Source organism: Oncorhynchus keta, chromosome 33 (assembly GCF_023373465.1).
Source record: "Oncorhynchus keta strain PuntledgeMale-10-30-2019 chromosome 33, Oket_V2, whole genome shotgun sequence".
NCBI classification, from domain to species: domain Eukaryota; kingdom Metazoa; phylum Chordata; class Actinopteri; order Salmoniformes; family Salmonidae; genus Oncorhynchus; species Oncorhynchus keta.
Genome location: NC_068453.1, coordinates 9921573 through 9944617, shown reverse-complemented (window position 1 = coordinate 9944617; position 23045 = coordinate 9921573). Strand labels below are relative to the sequence as shown.

General features: G+C 46.8%; 1 protein-coding gene across 17 annotated transcripts in view; it reads right to left on the bottom strand.

The window, feature by feature from the left end:
- The window catches only part of LOC118365933 (forkhead box protein P2-like), a 114006-nt gene that overhangs the window by 19118 nt on the left and 71843 nt on the right, over window positions 1-23045 (bottom strand). For 8 of the 17 annotated variants that reach the window (XM_052491833.1, XM_052491842.1, XM_052491838.1 and 5 more), the window contains 6 exons: window positions 13417-13554; window positions 12509-12568; window positions 11990-12079; window positions 9321-9516; window positions 8131-8395; window positions 6107-6211 (listed from right to left, as the gene is read on the bottom strand). In XM_052491833.1, the coding sequence (XP_052347793.1) occupies window positions 6107-6211; window positions 8131-8395; window positions 9321-9516; window positions 11990-12079; window positions 12509-12568; window positions 13417-13554 (854 nt within the window). The remainder of the gene's footprint in view (window positions 1-6106; window positions 6212-8130; window positions 8396-9320; window positions 9517-11989; window positions 12080-12508; window positions 12569-13416; window positions 13555-23045) is intronic. The other 9 variants (XM_052491840.1, XM_052491841.1, XM_052491844.1 and 6 more) reach the window with 5 other exon arrangements.

Genomic DNA, 23045 nt, shown 5'->3' with positions numbered 1-23045 from the left:
CCAGAACACTAGTCATAGAGGATATCAGATGCTGCTCTGGCACAATGGGTTTGTCTCCCTTCATTTGTAGAAAACAATAAAAGCAATTTAACGTGAGTAAGATTTTAAAGCTCCCTTTCCAAAGTTTTACATTTACTCAGTGTCAGACTTATTAAATGTATCTCCTTCATTAGAATTTAAAAAACAAAACACAAACAGCCATAACAGTTTGTCTTGATTGGACTTAGCCTGCAGGTCACAAAAGAACCTCGCCATTAAAAGAGACCTTTATTCCCGGCACCACGCCACAAGGGGCGAAAAAGGTTTTTTTAAAGTGTTGTGATGTTGGGTAATGAGCCTCTATCTGAATTATCATTGGTGAGAAGACATGGTTATGAAATGCCTGAGCTGCCACTTTCTTTCCTGTAATTATAGGTTAGCTTGCAGACCCTTCAATGAGCATTTACAGCACTGCCTCCAGTGCAACAGTGGCAGCTTAAATCTCTTTCTCTGACACGCACGCACGCACGCACGCACGCACGCACGCACGCACGCACACACACACACACACACACACACACACACACACACACACACATATGTAATAGGATGTATATTTATAGTGTTAAGATTCCGTCATCTTCTTTTTTATCCTCTCCTCTCCCCCCACCAGGTACGGCAATGTATACTTTTATCTAGTCTTTTCCTATTTATTCTTTATCAGCAAAATGCTAAACAATACAAAACGTAGTCACCAGCCTCCCTTAGTATGCCAATCAAAGCACGGAACGGGACATTTGTAATCACAATAGCCCAGTACCTTTCAATTACGGCCGGGCACATTTAAAACCATGCCAATTTCATTCCTGTTTAACGCTTTGTAACCATTTCAGGTCTAATGCTCAGAAATGTTCCATTCTAAATCAGGAATGAGATAGCATTAAAAAGAGGGGGAGAGGCTGGACTGGTGGGTTTCTCCAGCCCGTACCTAATTGCTGTTTCAGAATGCGCACCGCAAAGGGGCATTTCATTAATCATTTAATCACGTCCCTCGCAGGAAGAGGGAACTAATGCTCCGAATACCCTTGTCATTTCAATGCTCATAATGCTATCTTATGCACTTGATGTATGGCGTGTGTTATAAATTACAGCTACTTCAAAAGCACCTGGCGGGCTGGCCCGCTATCCTTGAAGATTCTTAATTCCCCCCCCCCAAAAAAATCTTTATTAAGTTTCCCTGTCATCGACAGACTGTGTTCTTTTTCTCTCCTGTTGGACGGACGGACGGACGGAGGGGGGGGGGGGTGTGAATTAGCTGCAGAAGGCCTCTTGATGTTCCTCCGACCATTTTTTCAAATGATCCCTTTTTTGTCTTCCTCTTCTTCTTCTGCTGGCCAGTTGGCAAGGCATTTACAAACAGATTACAGCCTGCATGTGAAATATTAGAATGGCAAGCGCTGCTACTATGCATTAATATGAAAGGAGGAAATAGAGAGAGAGAGAGGGTGTAAGAGAGTGAGAGTGACATAGAGAGACATAGAAAGGGAGGTGGTGTGAGAGGGAGAGAGATTGACAGCGAGAGAGATGCAGGAAGAGTGAGAGCGAGTGAGAGAGAAAGCGAGAGAGAGACAGGTTATCCGTCATCGTCACCAGAATATCCCCTAATGAGCCAGGCCCAGTCAGACTCAGAGCAGTACAAACAGAGAGGTGAGGGAGGGAAGAGAGGACGGACGCCTTCACAAAGACAGCTCTGAACAAACATTTCTGGGGCCACCCTGTAATTTATGGGTCACTTTAGAGGCATATTGATTTTTGTTTTGAGAGGGGAATAACCAATGTGATGGGTCCAATAGCACAGGAAGGCAGAGAAACAGAGAGAGAGCTGGGGAGATTGACAGATGGAGGGATTCAGGGACAGAGAGGCCACACTAATACAGTGGTGTGTTGTGTATAGCAGGATTTTCTCGACAAAAACAAAGCCTCACCGCCCATTAAGACAAATATATACACTATATACTTCAGTTATACACTGAGAGTTCTAAGAGCCTGCTAATATACCTTCAAGCACATATACAGTATGGTGTGCCTAATTGTCCATGTGTCCTATCACAGCTTCGTCGACCCAGACCCTTCATGCTAGCTAGGCTGGGGCCTCTCTCCACCCTGACTGTCTAGCATGGCGCAGAGTAACACAAACACACATTGCAGACCCACACCAGACCAGACAGCAGCATATGCATAACTAATGTAATGCCCTCAGTTTTAAAGGTCTTGTCACACCCAGCCAGACGTCTGGCAGAGTAGCGCTAAGGGGGCCTATCCGGGGGCTTCTTACTGCCTTGTGGGTTTAATTAAGCAACGGTTAGAGACACTCGCGGTCAGGTTAACGTCTCTCTCTCTCTCTCTCTCTCTCTCTCTCTCTCTCTCTCTCTCTCTCTCTCTCTCTCTCTCTCTCTCTCTCTCTTGCCATTTCTCTCTCTGATGCTACTGCCTGCTGGGTAAGGGGGAGAGGGGGACATGGCGTCGGAGGGTAGAGAGGGGAAGAGTTAAGTGAGGAGGCAGATAAATTGTCTGTGTAGACGGTGAGGTGCATGGATTTAGGGAGACCCTGGTCTGAGGGTTTGGCGGTCGGGCATGCTGGAGGTTTGGAGAGTGGGTATGAATATATATGGGCTGACGGGCTGAAGGATGTTTAATTGGAGACGATAATCAAACGGTAACTAACTCCTCTCAGATGGATGAGTGTGTGTGTGTGTGTGTGTGTGTGTGTGTGTGTGTGTGTGTGTGTGTGTGTGTGTGTGTGTGTGTGTGTGTGTGTGTGTGTGTGTGTGTGTGTGATCACAGATGGGAGAGTAAATCAATACAGAACAAGGGAACAGAGCAGGAAGCATTATATAATAATACTAAACAGAATGGATGAGTAAAATGTACGCGATGTGAATGAATCAAATATTTCTGCATTGATTGCAATGTACAGTACCGTACTATACCCACAAAATGTGCACATGGCACATAACACTAATCTAAAAGAACAAATCTGGGTGTGAAATGAGTTATTCTCATTCCTGTCAAACCTTCTGTGAAAATATATACGCCACAAAACTATTTGGAAGCACATACACTTACATGCATCGACATGCACGCACAGGCCTACCCCCCCGACACCCCCTCGAACACTCCCACGCTAATATTACGTTTGAACTACAGAGCTAACACAACGTGCCAGTCAACCTCTAGGCTAGCTCTCCAGGTGAACACACATAAAAGAGACACTGAAGAGCTATTAAATGCTGATCTTGACAAGTTTCATACCCGCAACACAACAAAAGATGACTAAACGCGCCCGCTGCATGTTTCCAACCTCCAGCAATCAACCATCAGGTTACCTCGGTTTCCCCCCTTCCTCGCGTTTTCCTCTTAAAGTGCCATTTGATTCTGACACCTATTTTATGTCAACCATTTTAAAGTGTGTTTGTTGCCGAGGAGATGAGTGGCATCTCCGAAAACATTAAAAGGGCTTTCCCTGACACCGACGACACCTCCTCCAAGGCAAGGCAGACGAGCAGCCATCTTTGTTCTGCCAGGAACACGTTGTCTTTTGTTGCTGTCTGTTTTCATGTGCCGGTTACAGTACATGAACCTCTTGACTCCTCGCAGGCTGGATGCAACGACGCGGAGTCTCACCCAGAATCTTTAAGGCTGTTTTGTAAAGACATTCGTTTGAAGCAGGGTCCCTTTCCACACTACACCAACTGTCAGAGAATCACCTGCAGCGCCTCTTCCCAGTCTACTAGTGTAAAGTACATGCCTATCTGTGCAATCCTTTCTTCTACACTGCTCTTAAAGAACATACACAGTCACATGTTTAGTAACCTACTGTGTACCTATGCCCTAGCCTAAATGAGAAACTAAGCTATAAAGACGCCCATACAGTAAACATACTTAGCCGTGTTTCCATGGAAGCCTGTGGTACAGTCGCGGGTGGATTCAGTATGGCAAAGTGAACTGAGTGTACGGCGGATAGGCCACTAATCCGCTATAGCCACGCAGTCGCCCACACAGCCAAAATCTTTCTCAAGCCGCAAGGGCAAACCTCTCCTCTGCACCAGGGCCTCCAGCAGAATAGATACTGTAACCGTATGGTACTTGAAAATAAAGGAGAGCCGCACACTCTAGGAGCTCAGATGCAAAAAAAATGAAATATCCAACGTTTCGACAGCCAAGCTGTCTTCATCGGGGTATAATCACAAACACTGTGGGATGACTCGTTTGTATAGTGTCAAAAGACACACAGGTGTCTGTAATCATGGCCAAGAGTGGCCTAATATCATTGGTTAATTCTCAAATATTAAAATGGCATGCAAAGAACAGCATACAAAAACCACAAATGGATAGCATACGATCATAGGTCCATTTTAGACGGCACAAGCTTACAAACAATTACAATGGCAAAGTCACAATAACCGCAAGAATGGCTTCAGATCAAAGTCTACGTTGAGACCGAGGGGAGCAAAGGGTCTTTAAGTTAAAGATCCAGGCAGCCTCTCGTTTGAACAATAAACTATCAAGGTCACCGCCCTCTCCTAGGGAGGGTGACATGTTCGATGCCCTCCCCCCCGAGCAAACCTCTGCCAGTGACATCCACCATGCTGCGCCATGCAGTACATCTTCCCCAGGGGATAAGCACACATAACAGCCATAGAAAAGACATTGTGATAGAAATACACCTGGAGAGAATCAATTCAAAGAAGCGTCTATTGTCGGCGTGTCCATTGAATAGAGGCATCGATATAATGCACAATAAATGTCTTGTCTGTCTGACTCGTGGGGCCTGTAGAGGTTTGTATATTAAGCCGGTCTGGCTTTCAGTCATTTGTCTTTACACAGACACACATTAGCCCTAGTGTACATGCTAGTGCTACAGACGGCTGTGTAATTAACTAAGCTACCGACGTTGGTTTTGCCTGACCTAAATCCTACAACTCTGGTTTGGCCCTGGTGGGTTTCCATATCATCACAGAAGCACAGCGATGGAGTCACAGCACTGTAATGTAAAGGAAGAATCCGCCTCGCCAAAATAGAACAATAGAAAAAGAGTTTCGTGTGGAATTTACATGGACATTTACACCAGTGGAAACGCTCGACGAGATCATTATTTCTCAGTTAATTACAAATCTAATTAGAATATTCCAATGAACGCTTTGGCCCTTTTCTGCTCTCTTTTTGGATGAAGAGAGAGAAAGAGCCAAGCTTCTCCAGCGAGTGGCAACGTGATAACTTGTAATCTACGGCACGAGCGAACACCTCCCCCTTTGACGTCTCCCACTGACATCCCAGGCAACAAAGCAGACCAATTACAAATGAGCTAATTAACTAATTTGTTGATGGCGCATGAAGAGTTCATTCAGTCCGTCGTCGGCGCCATGACAACACTGAATGCAACCATTGTGGGGGCCCCCGCGCGTCAATACAAGTTGCCATTCGTTTTTTTGACGCTCTTCACACAAGCCTATCAGGCCCTTTCACGCCATGTCGGCGAGCCGAAGAGGAGATTTGGGTGTCAATCTGAGATCATTTACATCGAGAGTTAATGTAGCCAGCAAGCCTGACAGTCTATACAAACTATGCGTCAAAATGTCCCAATTGAGATGCAAGCGTGTTTATCTCTTTGTTGGGCCCCCCTCGATTAAGCTCGCAAAGAGCCGCTCTGCTACTGTGGGAAATAACCCAGAGTGGGCCTCTGCGGCTTCATCACTGAGAAACAAAATATGTACAGCAGCTAAGCTCGTCTTAGTTGATGAACGACAACTTTTATACCATGGAACATAAGACGGCGTTTCTGCTGTGGGAAAGAGGCACGAGGGGCGCTTGGGCAGGGCGACAGGAAGCTTCATCGGATATCACAGGGGCCGTTGTCTTGGCCCCTGGTTGTTAAACGAAACTGTCATTGAGCTTGGACTTAAAAATAAAAAAAAGTATTAACACAGGAGACTGTAACGTAATGCACAAGTCATGAAGTAAATTCACAGTGTAAGATAAGACATGATGATACATGCGGTCGGTCAGTACAGGAAAGGGGGGTGAGTAAGACACAGCGTAGAGAGTACATTCCCAGAGTAAGACCTACTTCAAAAACTGTCCGAAGTCCTCACAGACGCTCTCGCAGCCGGGCCACTTGCACACCCCGTGACCATAGAGGGAGTGGGAGGCTCCGCTTTCCTCGTGTAATGAGCTGAGGAGAGAAGAAAGGGAGAGAGGGAGAGACATGGGGATAAAATGAGAGGGAGAGAAAAGGAGGGCGCGATGGATAGAGAGAGTGAGATGGGGAAAGAGAGAGAGAGAGAGATGGGGGAGAAAGAGATGGGGGGTGGATAGAGAGAGAGCGAGAGTGAAAGGGAGAGAGGGAGAAAGAAAGAGGCAGGTAGAGTTAGACAGAGGGAGAAAAAAAAGGATGAATCGGAGGTAGAGAGAAGGAGAGAGAGAAGAGTAGACTGGCGTCAGATTCATCAAAAAAGCCATAATGGCTTGAGGCTGCTGGTGGCTGTCAGGTTACCCTCAGCGACAAGCAGGTCAAAGCAGGTCAATTCAGCCCTGTTCTATTGAATAGTTCAACTGCCAAGGCTGCTAGGTGGAGGGAAGGAGCCTAATTAATCCAAGGATGGAAGTTACTGTCTGCATCTGAAATAGCACCCTATTCCCTATAAAGGGCACTACTTTTGGCCAGAGCCCATGAGGCTCTTGATGCTCTGGCTAAAGGTAGTGCACTATAAATGGAATAGGTTGTTCCTAATAACAGAAGGGAGAAAAGATGAGAACGAGCAATATGATTAACATCTGATTATTGATCTAGAGGTTTAGCGATCCCCAATGTTATTGCAAACCCCCAAACAATGTGTGAACAACCATCCAGCCAACCCATTTACAGAGGGACCCATTTTCTTTCCTTATTTTCCCAACCCCAATTTCTTCATCTTGCAAAGCGATCAGCGGAGGGCTTTCAAGTAAACATGAAAAATCCAGACAGCCATATAATTTTCATCATGAGATGAATGTAATTCGTGTTGTTTTGAGGACAAGAGGGGGGTCCTGCTTGGAAAATGGCACCCGAATAAGTTACGACCCCGAGTAGACAGCACATCCTATTAAAAGTGAAGGTTTAACCTTTCGGCTCCACTTGTTTCTGTATTTAGGGGGTTGGAGGGTGTGTGTTGGTTGGTGTGTGAGCGCTCACACATGCTTTCTACAGACAGGCTTTCCCTCCATCGATCCACTGTGTGTTAGTAAGCATCTCTCCTTGACAATACGCCGCGTTCGGGGGGACACCAACAGATAAAAGGTTTTCTTTCTCTTATTTTCCCTCCCTCCTCCTCCTCCCGTTTTTGTTTCTCCTCTAGGGGGACGTCTGCCTTCCAAAGACATCTATTTCAATTCCCCGTTTAGTGGCGGCAGCAGATAGCATCGACTTGAAACCAATTACACAACACATCCAGCTCCACTGTAATCTCCCCACACCGCTACACCGCGCCACATTCTTCGTATGGCGCAGGAAAGAGCCTTGAATAATGCATAGAACCAGATAGGCAGATATATGCGAACGGTGTTTTCTTACAGTCGGAAACCACAAACAAAGGCGCCATCGCAAAGGATAAACATTCTAAAGTACCGCCTTGGCATCACGTATTCTGTTTACATGACAAGAGGTAAGGTAAGGTGATTTCAAAGGAAAAGCGCCACTAAATGCTTCACGTGCGAGGCGTTTCTGCTCGCACAGCTGTGTATTGCTGCCGGTGTCTTCGTCTCCTTGCTTTTGATCTGGTGTAAAGTAACTGTGTTCAATAGCATCCTACGCTGTCCCTAGGGAGGCCGAGGCTGGGCTTTTGAATATTACCAAGACACTAATAAACTATTGAACAAACAAACAAAACATCGCGTTCAACCCTGCAGGAACAAATACGTTTTTGTTGTTGTTTTTCTCTCAACGGGGACAAATACTCTGACCGGTTGTTTCTATAGATAATCATTGAATGTATTTGTACATTATTGAAAGCCATGAAACAACAAACAACTACCAGCCGACAACAAGCTTTTCGTGTCGTCCTAACTTTTGTGTCTACGATGTGTTGTGTGGCGGGTGGCGGGCGAGTAGCTCACTTTCCGTACCTCTCCCGTTCCCGTTCCCTCTCTCGCTCCCTCTCCCTTCTGGAATTGAGTGCGGGAGACTGGCCGTTGGCGATGGAGTGGTGGGAGATGGGGGGTGACGCTTTGGAAGGGGTGGAGGAGGTAGTCGAGGAGGAGTTGGTAGTGGTCAGGTCCAGGCCGCCGCCGCCGACGCCGTGTTTGATGTCGTTGTCCTCCATGTTGTGGCCCCCGGTCACGTCCTTCCACAACTGTTGGAGATCCGCTGGGCTCAGTCCAGCTGGGAGAGGGGAGAAACAGAGGACCAACACAGTTACAATACAGTTACGCACACACTGCAATGCCTTGGGGCTGATTGTCTTGTAGACTACGTCAACACAGAGTCATCACAAACCAACACAAATAGCCTCCTCCTGTTTACTGCCGTCCTTCATCTCTAACTCAGGATTCGTTTTTTATTATTATTTTTTTAAATCAAAAGACACACGGCTACACTGAGAGATTAACTGGGATGATCTCTTGTCAGCGGTTCTACTTAATAAGAATGCAGTGTTCCAATGAAATCTACAGGGAACCACGGGCATTGATCCACAATGGCTGCCACTGGATTACAGTCACAGAGGAAGCAGAATTCAGTTAGCACAAATGATATTATCTAGCTAGATAAACAGGCATCGTCCTTTTGTTTCAGCCTCACACCGGTAATTGACCCCCCTTCGTTTTGTTTCTTCCTAGTTGTTGTTGTTGTTGTTTTCACCCCCTGCCATTTTGGTAAACACGTGTCTACTACTTGGCAAAGGCGAGAGAAAATGGAAGCGGCTCCTCTTGTCTCTTTTCTTCACTGCTTACTGTGAGGCAGGCAGTAAACAACAACAACAACAACACAGAGAGGGAGGGGTGAGCAGGGAGCGAGGGAATAGAGGGAGAGCGAGAAACACTCACAGACACAGGAAGAGACAGAGAGACAGGCTGAGCTGAGCGAGAGTGAGAGAAAGAGGTAGTAACAAAAAGGGAAGACAAACCAAGAGAAAGTAAGATAGAAACAAAGATGGAAATAGAAAGGGAGCTAGAGAGAGTGAGCGGTGTGGGCACCAGCAGTCACATGCAATATAGCCCCCCCCCCCCAGCCCCAGAATCCCTGAAGCACCAGGCTCTCTCCCCTTCCCCCTCCTCTCCCCCTTCACTTCCTCTAGCCACCCCCTTACCTGGTGGCATGGTCTGCCCGGGGAGGGCTGCCTGTCCTGGGGCTGGGGGCAGGGAGAGCAGGCCCTGGCGCTGCATGTTGAGCAGGTGCTGCTGCTGCTGGAGCTGTTGCATCTGGAGGAGTTGCTGCCGGAAGACGAGCTGCTGGGTGGCAAGCTGCTGCTGATGCTGTTGCTGCTGCTGCTGCTGCTGCTGTTGCTATAGTGAAGATGAGCAGGAGGAGGAGGAGGAGGAGTGGAGGAGGAGAGGAGCACAAATTACACAAATTAGCAAGAAAGTGGGCATCCACACTGACGACGAGGATGCTTCCATTGCCGATGCTGCTGCTACTGCTGCTTCCATGATCTTAACTACTGCCTGTCTCTCTTCCTCTTTCCTTTCTCTCTCTTTCCTCGCCTTGTTTTTTGCCTCGTTCCTGTTCTATTCTGTCTCCTCCTCTTGCTGAACGAGGCAAAGCTAGGCACACTGGGCTAATAGACAGGCGGACTGCACTCGCCACTCCAGACTGCTATGAGACGAGTCTTCTGTATGATATTAAGCCCTGGGTAATCCCTTCCCCCCCACAGCTGATAGTTAATTGTCTTCCATTTGCTGATGGTCTATTACAGCTTATGGGGCCGAGGGGAACTCGCTAGGAGATTTACAGCTACTGAGCACACCAGCGTTATCCCCCTCCCTCCCCCTCTCCCCCCACCCTCCCAACCTTGTTTACCACGGGACCAGACAGACAGACGATTGCGTAAGCCCGAGCAAAACGACATCAACAACAACAACAACAACTGCCAAAGCAACCACAGAAAAACAAGCAGGAGAGGAAGGGAAAAAGCCCCGACTTTTGTGGCTTAATCAAAACCGTACTATTCCACAGACAAAAATACAACTACAATTCTGAACTATAAGCTGGCGTTATTGCAGGCGCCGATCAGACAGCTAACTGTGTATTACCATGGTATAATACGTTTCTATAAGGGTAAAACATGCCAAGAACTGAGCCTCATTTCATTACCAGTTTAGTCCTCAGTGGGCTGTGGATGAGATCTCTGGTGGTCTATTAGGAAACATGGAGCTATCATTCAACTGGCTCTGTTAGCTCTACATCTGTATCTCTCTCTCTCTCTCTCTCTCTCTCTCTCTCTCTCTCTCTCTCTCTCTCTCTCCTCTCTCTCTCCCCCCCTCTCCCTCTCTCTCTCTCTCTCTCTCTCTCTCTCTCTCTCTCTCTGTCTGCCTCTCTTTTTCCTCCACTATTTTTCTACTATCAGATTCCATTGTAACACCCAAGGAAAGGCTTGCTGTTGTAGGAGAATCTTGCCAAGAATTAAAAGACCAAGGTGGCCATCGAGTTGTGGATAGATATACGTGGAGGAAGTCACACTTCACAGAGAGACAAGCTGCAGTGGAAGACCTTTCCCTTTCTAGCCTGGGGGGGGGACAGACAAAACTTGTGATGCGCTCACTGGAAAACAGACTGCATAATGGATCAAGTCATGTGGATTGGACCCGCCGTCTCTGGAGAAATAAGGGAGCAATTTCTATTCCATATTTGATGGCGACGGAGGGCTGAAAATTCTATCCACAAATCCAAACAGAAACAAAGCCTCCGGGAGGTCAGCAGCAGCTTCCTGTAGGGTCTGCATAATGGGCTGCTTGAACAGACAGAGAGAGAGAGAGAGAGAGAGAGCGATGGAGGGAGGTAGGAGGGAAGAGAGAGAGCGATGGAGGGAGGTAGAGAGAGATGGAGGGAGGTATGAGGGAAGAGAGAGAGCGGGAGAGAGGTAGAGAGAGAGGGAGAGAGGGAGAGAGAGAGGGAGAGAGGTAGAGAGAGAGGGAGAGAGGTAGAGAGAGAGAGGTAGAGAGAGAGGGAGAGAGATAGAGAGAGAGAGGGAGAGAGAGAGAGAGAGGGAGAGAGAGAGGGAGAGAGGTAGAGAGAGAGGGAGAGAGGTAGAGAGAGAGAGGGAGAGAGGTAGAGAGAGAGGGAGAGAGGTAGAGAGAGAGAGGGAGAGAGGTAGAGAGAGAGATGTGTCTGGGAAAAGGTGTCTGTGATACCTTTTCTTGATCAATTTAACTGCTTCCCACATGTTTTGTTTAGACTTGGCCCCGGCGCAGCGTGCTACGATGTTCGGCTCCTATGACAGACTGCGAGCCTCGCCCGGTAGACTGGCGGGCTGTCAGTGTGATTTATGAGCGCGTCACACTCTAACTTTTCTGCTGCTCGCCACTACGCCCAAACCCACAGAACCAGTTCATTAATCAGCAGACCCTGTGACTTGGTCCTGTCTCTCTCTATCGGCTCAAACTGGGCTTTTTTAGCTATTTAACGTCACGTCCTTCCATTTACATGTTCTAGAAGGAGGGAGAGAACCCCCCTCTCTCCCCCGGCGGTAGATAACAAGTGCCAGTCCTCAGTCCATCAAACACACACTCAGGCACATACAGTACACATCCAGTAACACTGGGAGAACCGCTAGCTGAGAAGTTAGAGAACACTACCTTTGGATTAGCTAGCTTGCTCTGTGGAATCCCAGAAACATGGGAAGGTCTCCCCAAAACGACGGCTGCTAACCTGGAAGACTGAACTGAGTGAGACAGCCAGCAGGACATCATCTCGACTTGTTCCCTGCGTTTGTCTTGCCTCCCACTCGCAGGCCATTCCGGGTCTGAAACAGATACCCACCTCTTTTGCTTGCTTTCCAGGGTGCTGCTGTTGTAAAAGCTGCAGGTGTAGCTGCTCCTGTTGCTTCTTATAAAACTCCTGCAGATGTTGCTGGGAGGGGAAGAAAGAGAGATAGATGATTAAAAAAAAAAACATTCCAGGTGACCCAGGAGAATGTCCATATTGTCTTCTGGCTATGTAAATAGACATTGGCAAATGCTTCTTTTCTCTTGGCGTCATTGGTACGGCGTGTGACGTTTTGGGCCGTTGAAAGCCTTCGATTTACTCAGACAGAGTATATTGACCGTATGGTATAATACTGTAGCAATGTGTTGGTAAGGTTCATGAGGAGTCTGTTTACATTCTAGAGCAGCAGCAAAAAGAGCATTTGCCAAGGTTCTGACATGTTGCAATTCATTTTGTATTTTATTTTGGGAAAATGAGGTGCCACAACAACACCGACACATGTTGGTTACGAATAACACACAGTGGAAGTGCCATAAATAATCGTATTCATTTGCTAGCAGGGGACACACATACTGTAGTCTCGCTCTCCCGCCATGTCTTCTCCATATGGACTTTAAATGGCCTCGCACAGTACTGGAGGGGGGGGGGCACAATTAATCATATTAACTAGAATACAGTTTTTGGTCTAATGTCTTGACAGGCACTGAAATGCTTTAAAGTGAATGCAGCACACTCGAAGAACCCGGATTCATCACTCTAAAAGTAAGGCACACATCACACATAACATCCACTCTCTGCTGTCTATGCGACTCTCAGTGACTCCTGAAGAAAGAGTAGATACAGCAGGGTAAAAAGTCTTACAAAGAATATAAATTGCAATCAGTTTCTAGCCTGCATGGGACATCTTCCTGAAACTGACAGCTTTTACCTTTCCCGAGGGCTCCCAGGAAATAGACCCACGGAGGGATACAGGTAATTGGTTGTGACGTGGTCAAAGTGGTCACTTCTAGTCTCTCTTTTCTAACTGTGTCAAGGGCGCAGGGGGCATGGATGTACTGTACCTTATGTGTGGTGGGTATACAGTGCTACTGTCAGTATGTGTGTGTGCGTGTGTGCGTGTGTGCGTGTGTGTGTGTGTGTGTGTGTGTGTGTGTGTGTGTGTGTGTGTGTGTGTGTGTGTGTGTGTGTGTGTGTGTGTGTGTGTGTGCTGTAACTCCCCTTGACTTCTCATGGGACATCACATAGAGAATATAACGGACATGATTCAAAGCATCCCAGATAGAATGTCCCTGGCCACTCTTTGGTTCAATGGATGGGAGGCATTATGTGACCATCGCATGTAACTGTGCGTGTATGACTGTGTGACTATGTGTGTGTGTCTAGGTGAATGCCTCTCGGTGTGTATGTGGTTGTGTGGGTGGGTGTGTTACTGTGCGTGTCTCTCTGTGTCTACCTACTAGGTGTGTGTGTATGTTAGGTACCTGCTGCAGCATCACAGCCTGCTGCTGTTGGAGCAGGGCCTGGAGCTGCTGAGGGGATAGGACCTGCTGCTGGAGGATCTGCTGCATCTGCTGGGGGGTGATCACCTGGGGACTCATCATGGCCACCGACACTGGCACCTGGAGGGTGGGTGGGAGAGAGAGAGAGAGAGAGAGAGAGAGAGAGAGAGAGAGAGAGAGAGAGAGAGAGAGAGAGAGAGAGAGAGAGAGAGAGAGAGAAAGGGGGAGCAACAGAGGTACAGAGAGAGAGAGAACGAGAGGGAGGAAGGGACAGAGAGAGAGGGAGAGAGAGAGGGAGAGGGAGAGAGAGAGAGAATGCGTCAGGGTCTGGCTGGCCTCAGAGCCCACTGGGAGCATGGTAATTGGGGACCAAAAGGTAGAGAAAGCATGTCTCCCGTCACCCTTGTGCTGTGGCACTCTGTGCTGAAGGATGGATGGGTGCTGTGCCTTTGTGTTTCCTTGCCTTATTTTTGACAGTCCGCCCGCTGGGAGAAGAGAGGGATTTAAATAGACGTATACCCTAATTAGCTGAACCCTTGAACCGCCTTAGGCATGCCTATCAGTGGCGGCCATTGTGAAACAGCAGGAAAATGCACAGCTCCAAAGTTGATTAAAATAACACAGTTGAAGTGGACACTTGGTATGCACAATCAGCATGCCAGCACCCAGACAACCCTGGGGTTAGAGATCACTCAGAAAGAGCCTTGGAGAGACAGGGAGGGAGAGGATTCTTGGAGAAACTTGCTCTGAGAGAATTGGTGCTTGTTGGTGCTGGAAGGACAATTCTGTTCGTGGAATTACCAGCTGCCGTTCTGCAGCGCATTTTTCTACTTCTTCACTCTCACGAAAAAGCAGCCAGAGGCGCAATTCTTTCTCGACTGAAGTGTCATCTTGAAAAGCCTATGTCATTTTTATAGGCGATAAGAATCATTCAATTACTAGCTGCTGTCAAAACTGCTAGAGAGAACTTCACCAAAACAAAACAAAGATATATATTTCTCAGCCTTATTTATTATGTATTTATTTATTTATTTTATTTGACCTTTATTTAACCAGGCAAGTCTGTTAAGAACAAAATCTTATTTATAATGACGGCCTCGGAACAGTGGGTTAAATGCCTTGTTCAGGGGCAGAACGACAGATGTTTACCTTATCGGCTCGGGGATTTGATCTCACAACCTTTTGGTTACTAGCCCAACGCTCGAACCACTCGGCAAACCTGCCTGCCGTATTAGAGAGTAGATAGTGACTTTCTAAGACAACAGATCAATAACAAAGCAAGAAAGAGCCAACTTTCCTTTGCTTCTCACTTTGATTGCCTGCATGAAGCACATAGAAACAGGGGAATGTAGCTATAACGCTAATATATCACTTCTTGTTCAATTCTTCATGCCTGGTATTTAAACATATATATTTATTTTTTTACAATGACTGGAATGAAAACAAACGCTGGGATGAGTTTGTTTACTCTGCTATGCTGCCGAATAAAGGAATTTGAAACTTTCACTGACACCTGTTGGGGACACGGTTTAATCTGAAAGTGTTATTTATGACTGCAAGGGCTTTAGGCATTTTCATATTCTATTACACAGGCTCCGATATGACACATCCAACCATTGCAGACGCAGAATAGTGTACCAAATAGTATCGTATGCTCAGATAAGGTGAATTAAATCTCTTGCAGGCGTCTTTATAGAATAGGACTATACTGAATATTACGGTATGTGGTTGTGGCCATTCCGTAGCCCTCGCTAATTGCGACATCATTTAGCGCATCGTCGCTATGACAGTATACGATGACGGCGTGACAGTAAGGGCCAATAAGAACCTCCTGTCCCCCTAACGTCTAACGCTACTGTTTAATCAAGCTGCTTGATTACTTTCCATACATCTCTCCCTGTATCCCCCCTCAATCCCCCCTTCCCCCCCTTCCCATCTCTCAGGCCTTGACACGTCCTTGTTTTGCTCTTCTCTCCTCTCCTCGGCCCAGGTTCCCCTCTTTGATTAGCTGAGACATTTGCATGGTCACTACACATTTTTCATTTTAGAAGTCATTATGCATTAGCGCTCCTGATCGCCCAGCTTGACTAATCCTGATGAACTGAAAATCACAGCTGAAGGTCAAACTCCATCCCCAGCCCCATCCGCCTCCACCCCAACACCCCACCCCGCCCCACCCCACGGCACCGCCACATTCATATTCAAACAAATCCTAGCCTGCCACCATTGTTCATTAGGGTCTTAGAGAGAGAGAGTGTGTGTGTGTGGGCGGGCGCGAGTGTGTGTATGTGAAGGCTGTTGTGTGATAGCAGGAGCCTCACTCTCTTCTGCACTTCGTTGAGGAGACACAAAAGAAAGCGGCCGAACAAAGCAACCAAAGTCACAAACGAAACATCTGCATGTGACTAAATGCGCCGTGCTTCCACCGTCAGTGTTATAAAACCTTAAGATACATCTGAGACGTGTAATTACACTGGGGGCCGCCCCGTTGAATTGTGGGGGACAGGATGACAATGCTTTCATTTAAACCCATTCATTGGCTGCTTGAATGAGGATCCTATGGTTCATGTGGTTGACAAACGGGGGGACCTGGTGTGAGTCTGGGTTTTCAAATGTAAACCTGCAAATAGTTGAAAAGACACAACCACACAAGACCACATAATGAATCACTACACCACTAAACACCATGCATTCTGTAAGAGGTATAAGCCCATGAACGCTGACAAGGAAAACAAGGGGACTCAAAAGCCAAAACAGGCAACAAATGAAGTCAAGGAAGTGGCTTTCCCGCATCCATTAGCTTTTTAGCTCGCGGGTGATGGATGATAATCATCTTCGTTTCATCGCTCTTCCCCAAACAAAAAGAGAGGCAGGCGAGGCGGAGGAGGGGAAGGCCCCGGCCTTTGGTCCATTGTTGAAGCCCCAACACAAAGCTAATTCCAGGCATTTAACTGAATGCTTTTCTGCTTGACGTATCAGAGCCTCCAAGATGAAAGACGATAGATAAGTAATTGCTCTCCTGGTTCTTATTCTTCACTGACAACCCGTACATTTAATTTTACACGCGTTCATTTACATTTTCGAGTATATGACATGATAATTGCCGGGAATATAACACCTCCATTCCGCAGGATACCGCAGCCCGGGCCGGTTGATTGACAAGAGCAGTGGATTGAAAGGAACAGAGGCTAAATTGCTTCTCCTCAAAATGATTTTGCCACGAAGGGACAAAAGTAACGAGCATTTACAGGGACCGTCGCGTCATAAACATGGGCAGACAACGAACGGTCCTCTCGCGCACAGGTTCAGACCACCACCATGACATCCGACAACGCTAGGCTAGCTAGCTCCTCTGTCATCCCAAAGGAACCACGCTACCAATCTACTATGACAACAACAACGAAAACTTAACGGGATTCCTTAAATCATTCGAAAATGAGCTACAGTTGAGGATGGTAACCGGGGGGGACGGTAATAACAGAAATGGATCTTTATAATTTGTTTATATGTGCAAATTGTTCCCAAATGGTCCTACTCCAAATCCTCAAAAGTAACACATCATATCATTGGCATGTAGGTTAACAGGACTATAAACAAAACGACACACGGTATGGCTGTCAAAGCCGTCTCGGGCGCTCTCTGTTCGCTCCCTATTTGTTGAGTTCCTTTGCCTTACGAAAGCAGAGGAAGGCATATAGGAAAGACGACGACCATCAACTTGAACTTTGGAGGCCGTGTGGTTTGCTGCTTAGCTCCAAGGTCTGAGTGCAGAACAAAGGACCTTTAAATTGGATCCTGATGAGAAAACATTGGCTGCCCCTCACAAGAACAAGCACATCATTAAGGTGCTCTCTCTCGCTCGTCACACACCCGAGTCAAGAGAACGAACAAGCCTCTTCACGGCTGCAAAAAGGTCAACTTCTTCTCCGGAGAGAAGTGATCAGGCACCTCTAGACGCCAAGGCAGCAGTTGCGGTTTATTTCCGGTGAGAGGCCTCGTATTTTGTTTGATTTGACTGAGAATTGTGCGATTAAAAACACACCAGCGCTCGGTGGTTCTCTGCATCGAACCGGACCAATGGGCAGATGAATGCACCTTCGGCGATTATACCCACTTGGGCTTATCTCTACGACAAATGGATTTATGATCAAATTACACTAAAGGCCGGAGTCGGAGATATCCCACTGTATCAGAGTTAAAACTTAAACAATTCAGGGGTAAAAAAAAGACGTGAATTTCTCTCAATTTCCCTAGAATTCACTTAGCGGTAATAAGTGGGGGAAGTTCCCGATTAGATGTGGGACTGAGGCATAAACAGGGCCGGAGATGGGATGGTGAATGGAGTGAATAACATAAGGGCCTCTTCAGCACTAGCTAAACGGTCTCAGAGCAGCCACAGATACTGTTTAGATAAATAAAATGAGAAATGGAGGGGCATCAGGTGGTAATTACTTGAGCTGCTTGGCAGAAACAAGCTTCAGTGTTAATTAAGGTGCTAGACCCATTTTAGCCCAGAGAAGAGAGAGGGATAGAGAGAGGAAAGAGAGAGAGAGAGATGATGGAATTCCTCCAGTGTCCCCCTCTAATTCATCTCAATCCCGGGCTCCCCAGGGGCCAAGGGCCCCAAACTACAGACTCCCTCTGAGCTGCTGAACTTCTGACCCCTCCAGTCCCTTTTCAGCTGACACTGCTCATTTACTAACCAATTACTGCCAATGGCGGCCAGGCTCTTATTGATAGGGGGATACTTCTAGGCCAGACCACCAAGGCTTCCTACCAGGCCTCCTTCCCTCCTTGCAAGCTTTGCTTACTTTTCAGAACTTCTCAGAGAAGTGGGCAAAGTGTAATACATAATGTAATTGCTCTTGCTCTTGCTCGCACGCACGCACGCACGCACGCACACGCACACGCACACGCACACACACACACACACACACACACACACACACACACACACACACACACACACACACACACACACACACACACACACACACACACACACACACACGCACGCACGCACACACACACACACACACACACACTTCGGATTAGGAGATCAATACTACAGATTGTCAGGACCAGAGCTAAATAGATTATCACCCCCCCCAAAAAGCACAGTATGCGACATGCAATCTATCAAAACATAAAGACACCAATTGCATGAAGTCCTCTAATAAAATAGATGTGGGTTATGGTAGATGCAGTAGTCCTTCAAAACATATCTATCTCTGTGTAGATAACCCTGATTCCCTTTTCATTGATAAAGCTGAGGACATGTACTGTGTAACAGTACTATTTGCCAGCAGCATACTACCCTGCATACTACTGCTGGTTTGCTTCTGAAGCTAAGAAGGGTTGGTCCTGGTTGGTCCCTGGATGGGAGACCAGATGCTGCTGGAAGTGGTGGTCCAGTAGGAGGCACTCTTTCCTATGGTCTAAAAAATATCCCAATACCCCAGGGCAGTGATTGGGGACACTGCCCTGTGTAGGGTGCTGTCTTTCGGACGGGAGGTGTCCTGACTCTCAGTGGTCATTAAACATCCCATGGCATTTATCATAGGGGTGTTAACCCCGGTGTCCTGGCTAAATTCCCAATCTGGCCCTCAAACCATCACGGTCACCTAATAATCCGCAGTTTATAATTGGCTCATTCATCCCCCTCCTCTCCCCTGTAACTATTCCCCAAGGTTGTTGCTGTAAATGAGAACGTGTTCTCAGTCAACTTACCTGGCAAAATAATGGAGAAATAAAAAATAAGGGAGAAATATGTCACTACAACAGTGTCTACAAAAGTGTAAATAACCTCGAGTGGAGAGGAGCAGACACACTCTATTATCACAATAGCTCCCCGTACCGTCTTTACCAGTTGATATTTCCCATCAGGTATCTTGGTCCCGCAGTAGCTGGTACTCTTGGAGGGAACAGCCAGTCTGCCTTGTGATGTGCCAGGTACTACAGAGACCACCGGATCAGCCGCTTCATCAAATGACACCAGCTACATTTCAAGTGCTTCAAGGAGCTCAGTGAATTATAGTTCGTCACTTGGAAAGGCTTCCCAACACCTGGTCTGCTACTCGTGCCAGATCTGCGAGTTAGTATCCAATTAACACCCAGGCCAGAATAATCAGATTGCATGTGTAAGGGTCTGGTATAACTCGCTCATTGCTTCCATGCATCTTCTGTCAGAAGGTAAACGTGTTGCTGCTACATCAAAGGTCTGGGGACGTAGCACTTCCTTCATGTTTTTCTACTCTGCCTCCGCTCGCCTTGGGGTTATATTTCAACTTACTTTGCATCACAATGATGAACCTCCTCTGTCCTCGCAATTTTGCAATCTTGTCCTGTAGGTGTGTGTAACTAACACAGATGGGGGGGAAATAAAATAGTGTTTTCTTGTTACAAAAGCATGCAGTCACACCGGGGGTGTTCGAGTAAAAATGTGCTGACACTTTTTTTCTCTCTCCTCCTCCTCCTCCTCCAAAAGTCAACAGAAGGTTTCGTCATGAATAATAACAAAATGTTAGTCTGCGGTGATCGTTTTTTCCTCTCCTACTTTGAGAACCTGCCACTGGCAGGGGGAATGCAGAGCAGATATTAATACTGGGAAATGTGGAATACCATCCTCCATCCTTAGCCTACGTCCTCAGCCTATATCTCTGTAGCCTTTTCTCAAGAGTTCTGCGTTCCAGATGGGGGACTATAGTGAGATGGATGTTAAGGAAAGTGGCGTAGGGATATTTCACCGTGATGAGATGTATGGCGGCGACCTTTAAAGCAGTGACACCCACAGGATGGCCCAGTGCCCACAGTCTGATTGGGAGGCAGATCTGGAGTCACTAAACCACGTAGAAAGGCAAGAACTAACATCATATTTATAATACAGCTCCTCTCATCCATAAAACCAACCAACAGCCAACCTGGAACAGTCAGTCATTTGACACAGTTCAGAGTTCAACCACTGCATATTCACTCAAGGTGAATTTGGTGGCATGATACTTGGTGTCATTACTGTTAAGCTGCCTTAAAAACATGATATGGTCTTGGTTGATCCTTAAAAACGTTGTATAAAAGAGAAACTGCTTTCTGTGTGTGGTCACGGCTCAGGTATTTGGATGGCTGACGGTTAACCATTAGCTACTAGAGAGTCAGGGAAAGTCAACGAGGAGGGACCTGGGAGTCTGCGATGTCTTCTTTGCTAATAGAGCTGAGGGGCAAATCCAATATTAACCTATGGCACAGATCTTTTGTCTGGGTTGCATAATGTGAAGAGGCATGGAGGGTCTAGCTAGCTATTCCACCACGGGGTGTCTTTGACACACAGAGTGAAGACCTCCTTTGTTCATCTACAGCGCTGTGCGATCACCTCGTTAATGCCCTTCTCGCACCGCGCGCGCGCGTGCGTGTGTGTGTGTGTGTTGGGCAACCCTCTCCAACGGTCTTCAGAGGTGGTCAGCGGATCACCCCCACCTTCTTTTATGCTGTATACAACGCTGACATCAACGAGACACATTCTATCGCCATGGCAGCCCCTCACTCACCGACACGTACGGGCTGATCCAGCCCAGATACAGCTGTTTACTCAAGCCTTCCCCGAACACCCAACGTGCCTCCCACACGGCGCGGCGCCATCGTTATTCAACGCACACACTATACATGTGTCAGCGTGCCAGGCTTTGCGGTGTACCCAGTGTGCTATATGCACATACATCACAGGTGAATTGCTAAGGCAGCTAGGGCCTAGCCCACATCAAGTCAGGAGGGAATCATCCTCAGACAATAGAAAACAAACAAGCTAACAAGGGCCTCATTGAGACAATAGAAAACAAACAAGCTAACAAGGGCCTCATTGAGACAATAGAAAACAAATGAGCCAACAAGGGCCTCATTGACGCCGTCTGACAACTTGAGATGTTGACTTGGTTCGGGAGAACAATTGTCAGATTGCAAAGGCCTCGGTAAATCCTCCCTTCCCTATTCGTCATCTTGCCCGTCTCTTTAATTGTATCCTAAATGTCAGTGTATAAAATGCGTTCGGGGAGATAAATATTGCCACAGTGAGAGGGAGAGTAGAGCAGTAGAAAAGAGACCAGAGAGGTGTTGTGTGCCTTGGGAAATCCTTGTAAGCAGCATGGTGAAGGCGAGGGGATTTACTGGGAGAAATAGGTGTTTATTGAGCGCTCCCATGGGCTTACTGGGTAATGATAGACCTGTCACATTACGCAAATGTGGAAAAGCAGCTTGTGTCGCCACGTCAACACCGCGATGAACCTCCGGATAGAATTAGTCAGGCGAGAGCCTTTAGCCGTGAATACAAGTAATTAAAATTGCAAGCTGATGCGTTTATATGCTTGTGTACTAAATAATCTACAGTGTATCGTCTTCCCTGCTCTTAAATACTGGAAAACGCTGGGATTTATCAGTGACTTAGACGCGTATAAGCAGTAAGCAGGCCTGTCACACACATATTAATCCATTCCATGTTTCTAGCTGCTTTAATAAGACAAGGGGATCAATTTCTCTGATACCTGCAGAGGAACACATGCAGCTAGTTTTGCTAGTGACTCAATCCAAGACAGGTACTATTGAAGCGTGGGAGTTCTGGAGCTTTTCCGGCCTTGTAATCCAGGTAAATAAAGATTGTTGGGTAAACTCAACTGGAATGATAGGCGATACCGTTCCATAAAAGTGTCCCATATGAGCATTTGACAGTGTCATTGCGAATCTCTTGGGCGGCGTGGGCGCCCGTTTAAATGATAAAATAGAAAAAATGAACAATAGAACAATAGAAAGTCAAAATGGTGGATTCAGAAATCAAATCATACAGCTAAGAGGGACCAAACCGAAGAGACCCAGTGGTGTTGAGTTGATATACACCTGAACCTATGCTACTACCTCTCAACAAAGACCTTCAGTCTGGACATTAAAACAAAGAGGTGAAGACATCGATAAAGGACGGATCAACACATGGATTAACCAGAGTCACTACACGCTGCTCACACGGCCCCCCGATTCATATTGATTCATATCGCTAACATGAGGAGAGGATGGGAGTAAGCAAATGTAAATATTCAATATTTACCATTCTCTGCTGTTATTAGAGCCCGTGGATCAGTCATAGACCAGCTGTTAGTGCTATCACAGAGACTTACCCCCATCCGATACTATTCCCCACTCCTCACAAGTATTGCACAAGTACAGCAATTTGCAGATCACTCACTGGGTTGTGAAACCCATTATTTTCTGCATGCAGTACACCCAACTGGAGAAACGCTATGGACCTAACAATAGTGCATAGAAATAGAGAATAGAGCGCCTTTTGTATGATAAACAATGAATATCTTCAAACTGACCGTCATGCTAATTTCTAGGCGCGAAGCACAAAAGAAAAATGATCCATGAATGAATATGCGAGGTAATATTAACATTTCTCGACACAGACACATTTTCTCGATTTGAATGATGGAAATGAAAGAGAACGTGTGACGACGGGTGGCACATTGCTTGAACCTTATATATTCGCCACCATGTAATGAGGTACACAGGGCTGTGACTCCAATTGAAGGTGTCGCCATTGTTAGACTATGTGAAAAATATTAACGATGAGGTTA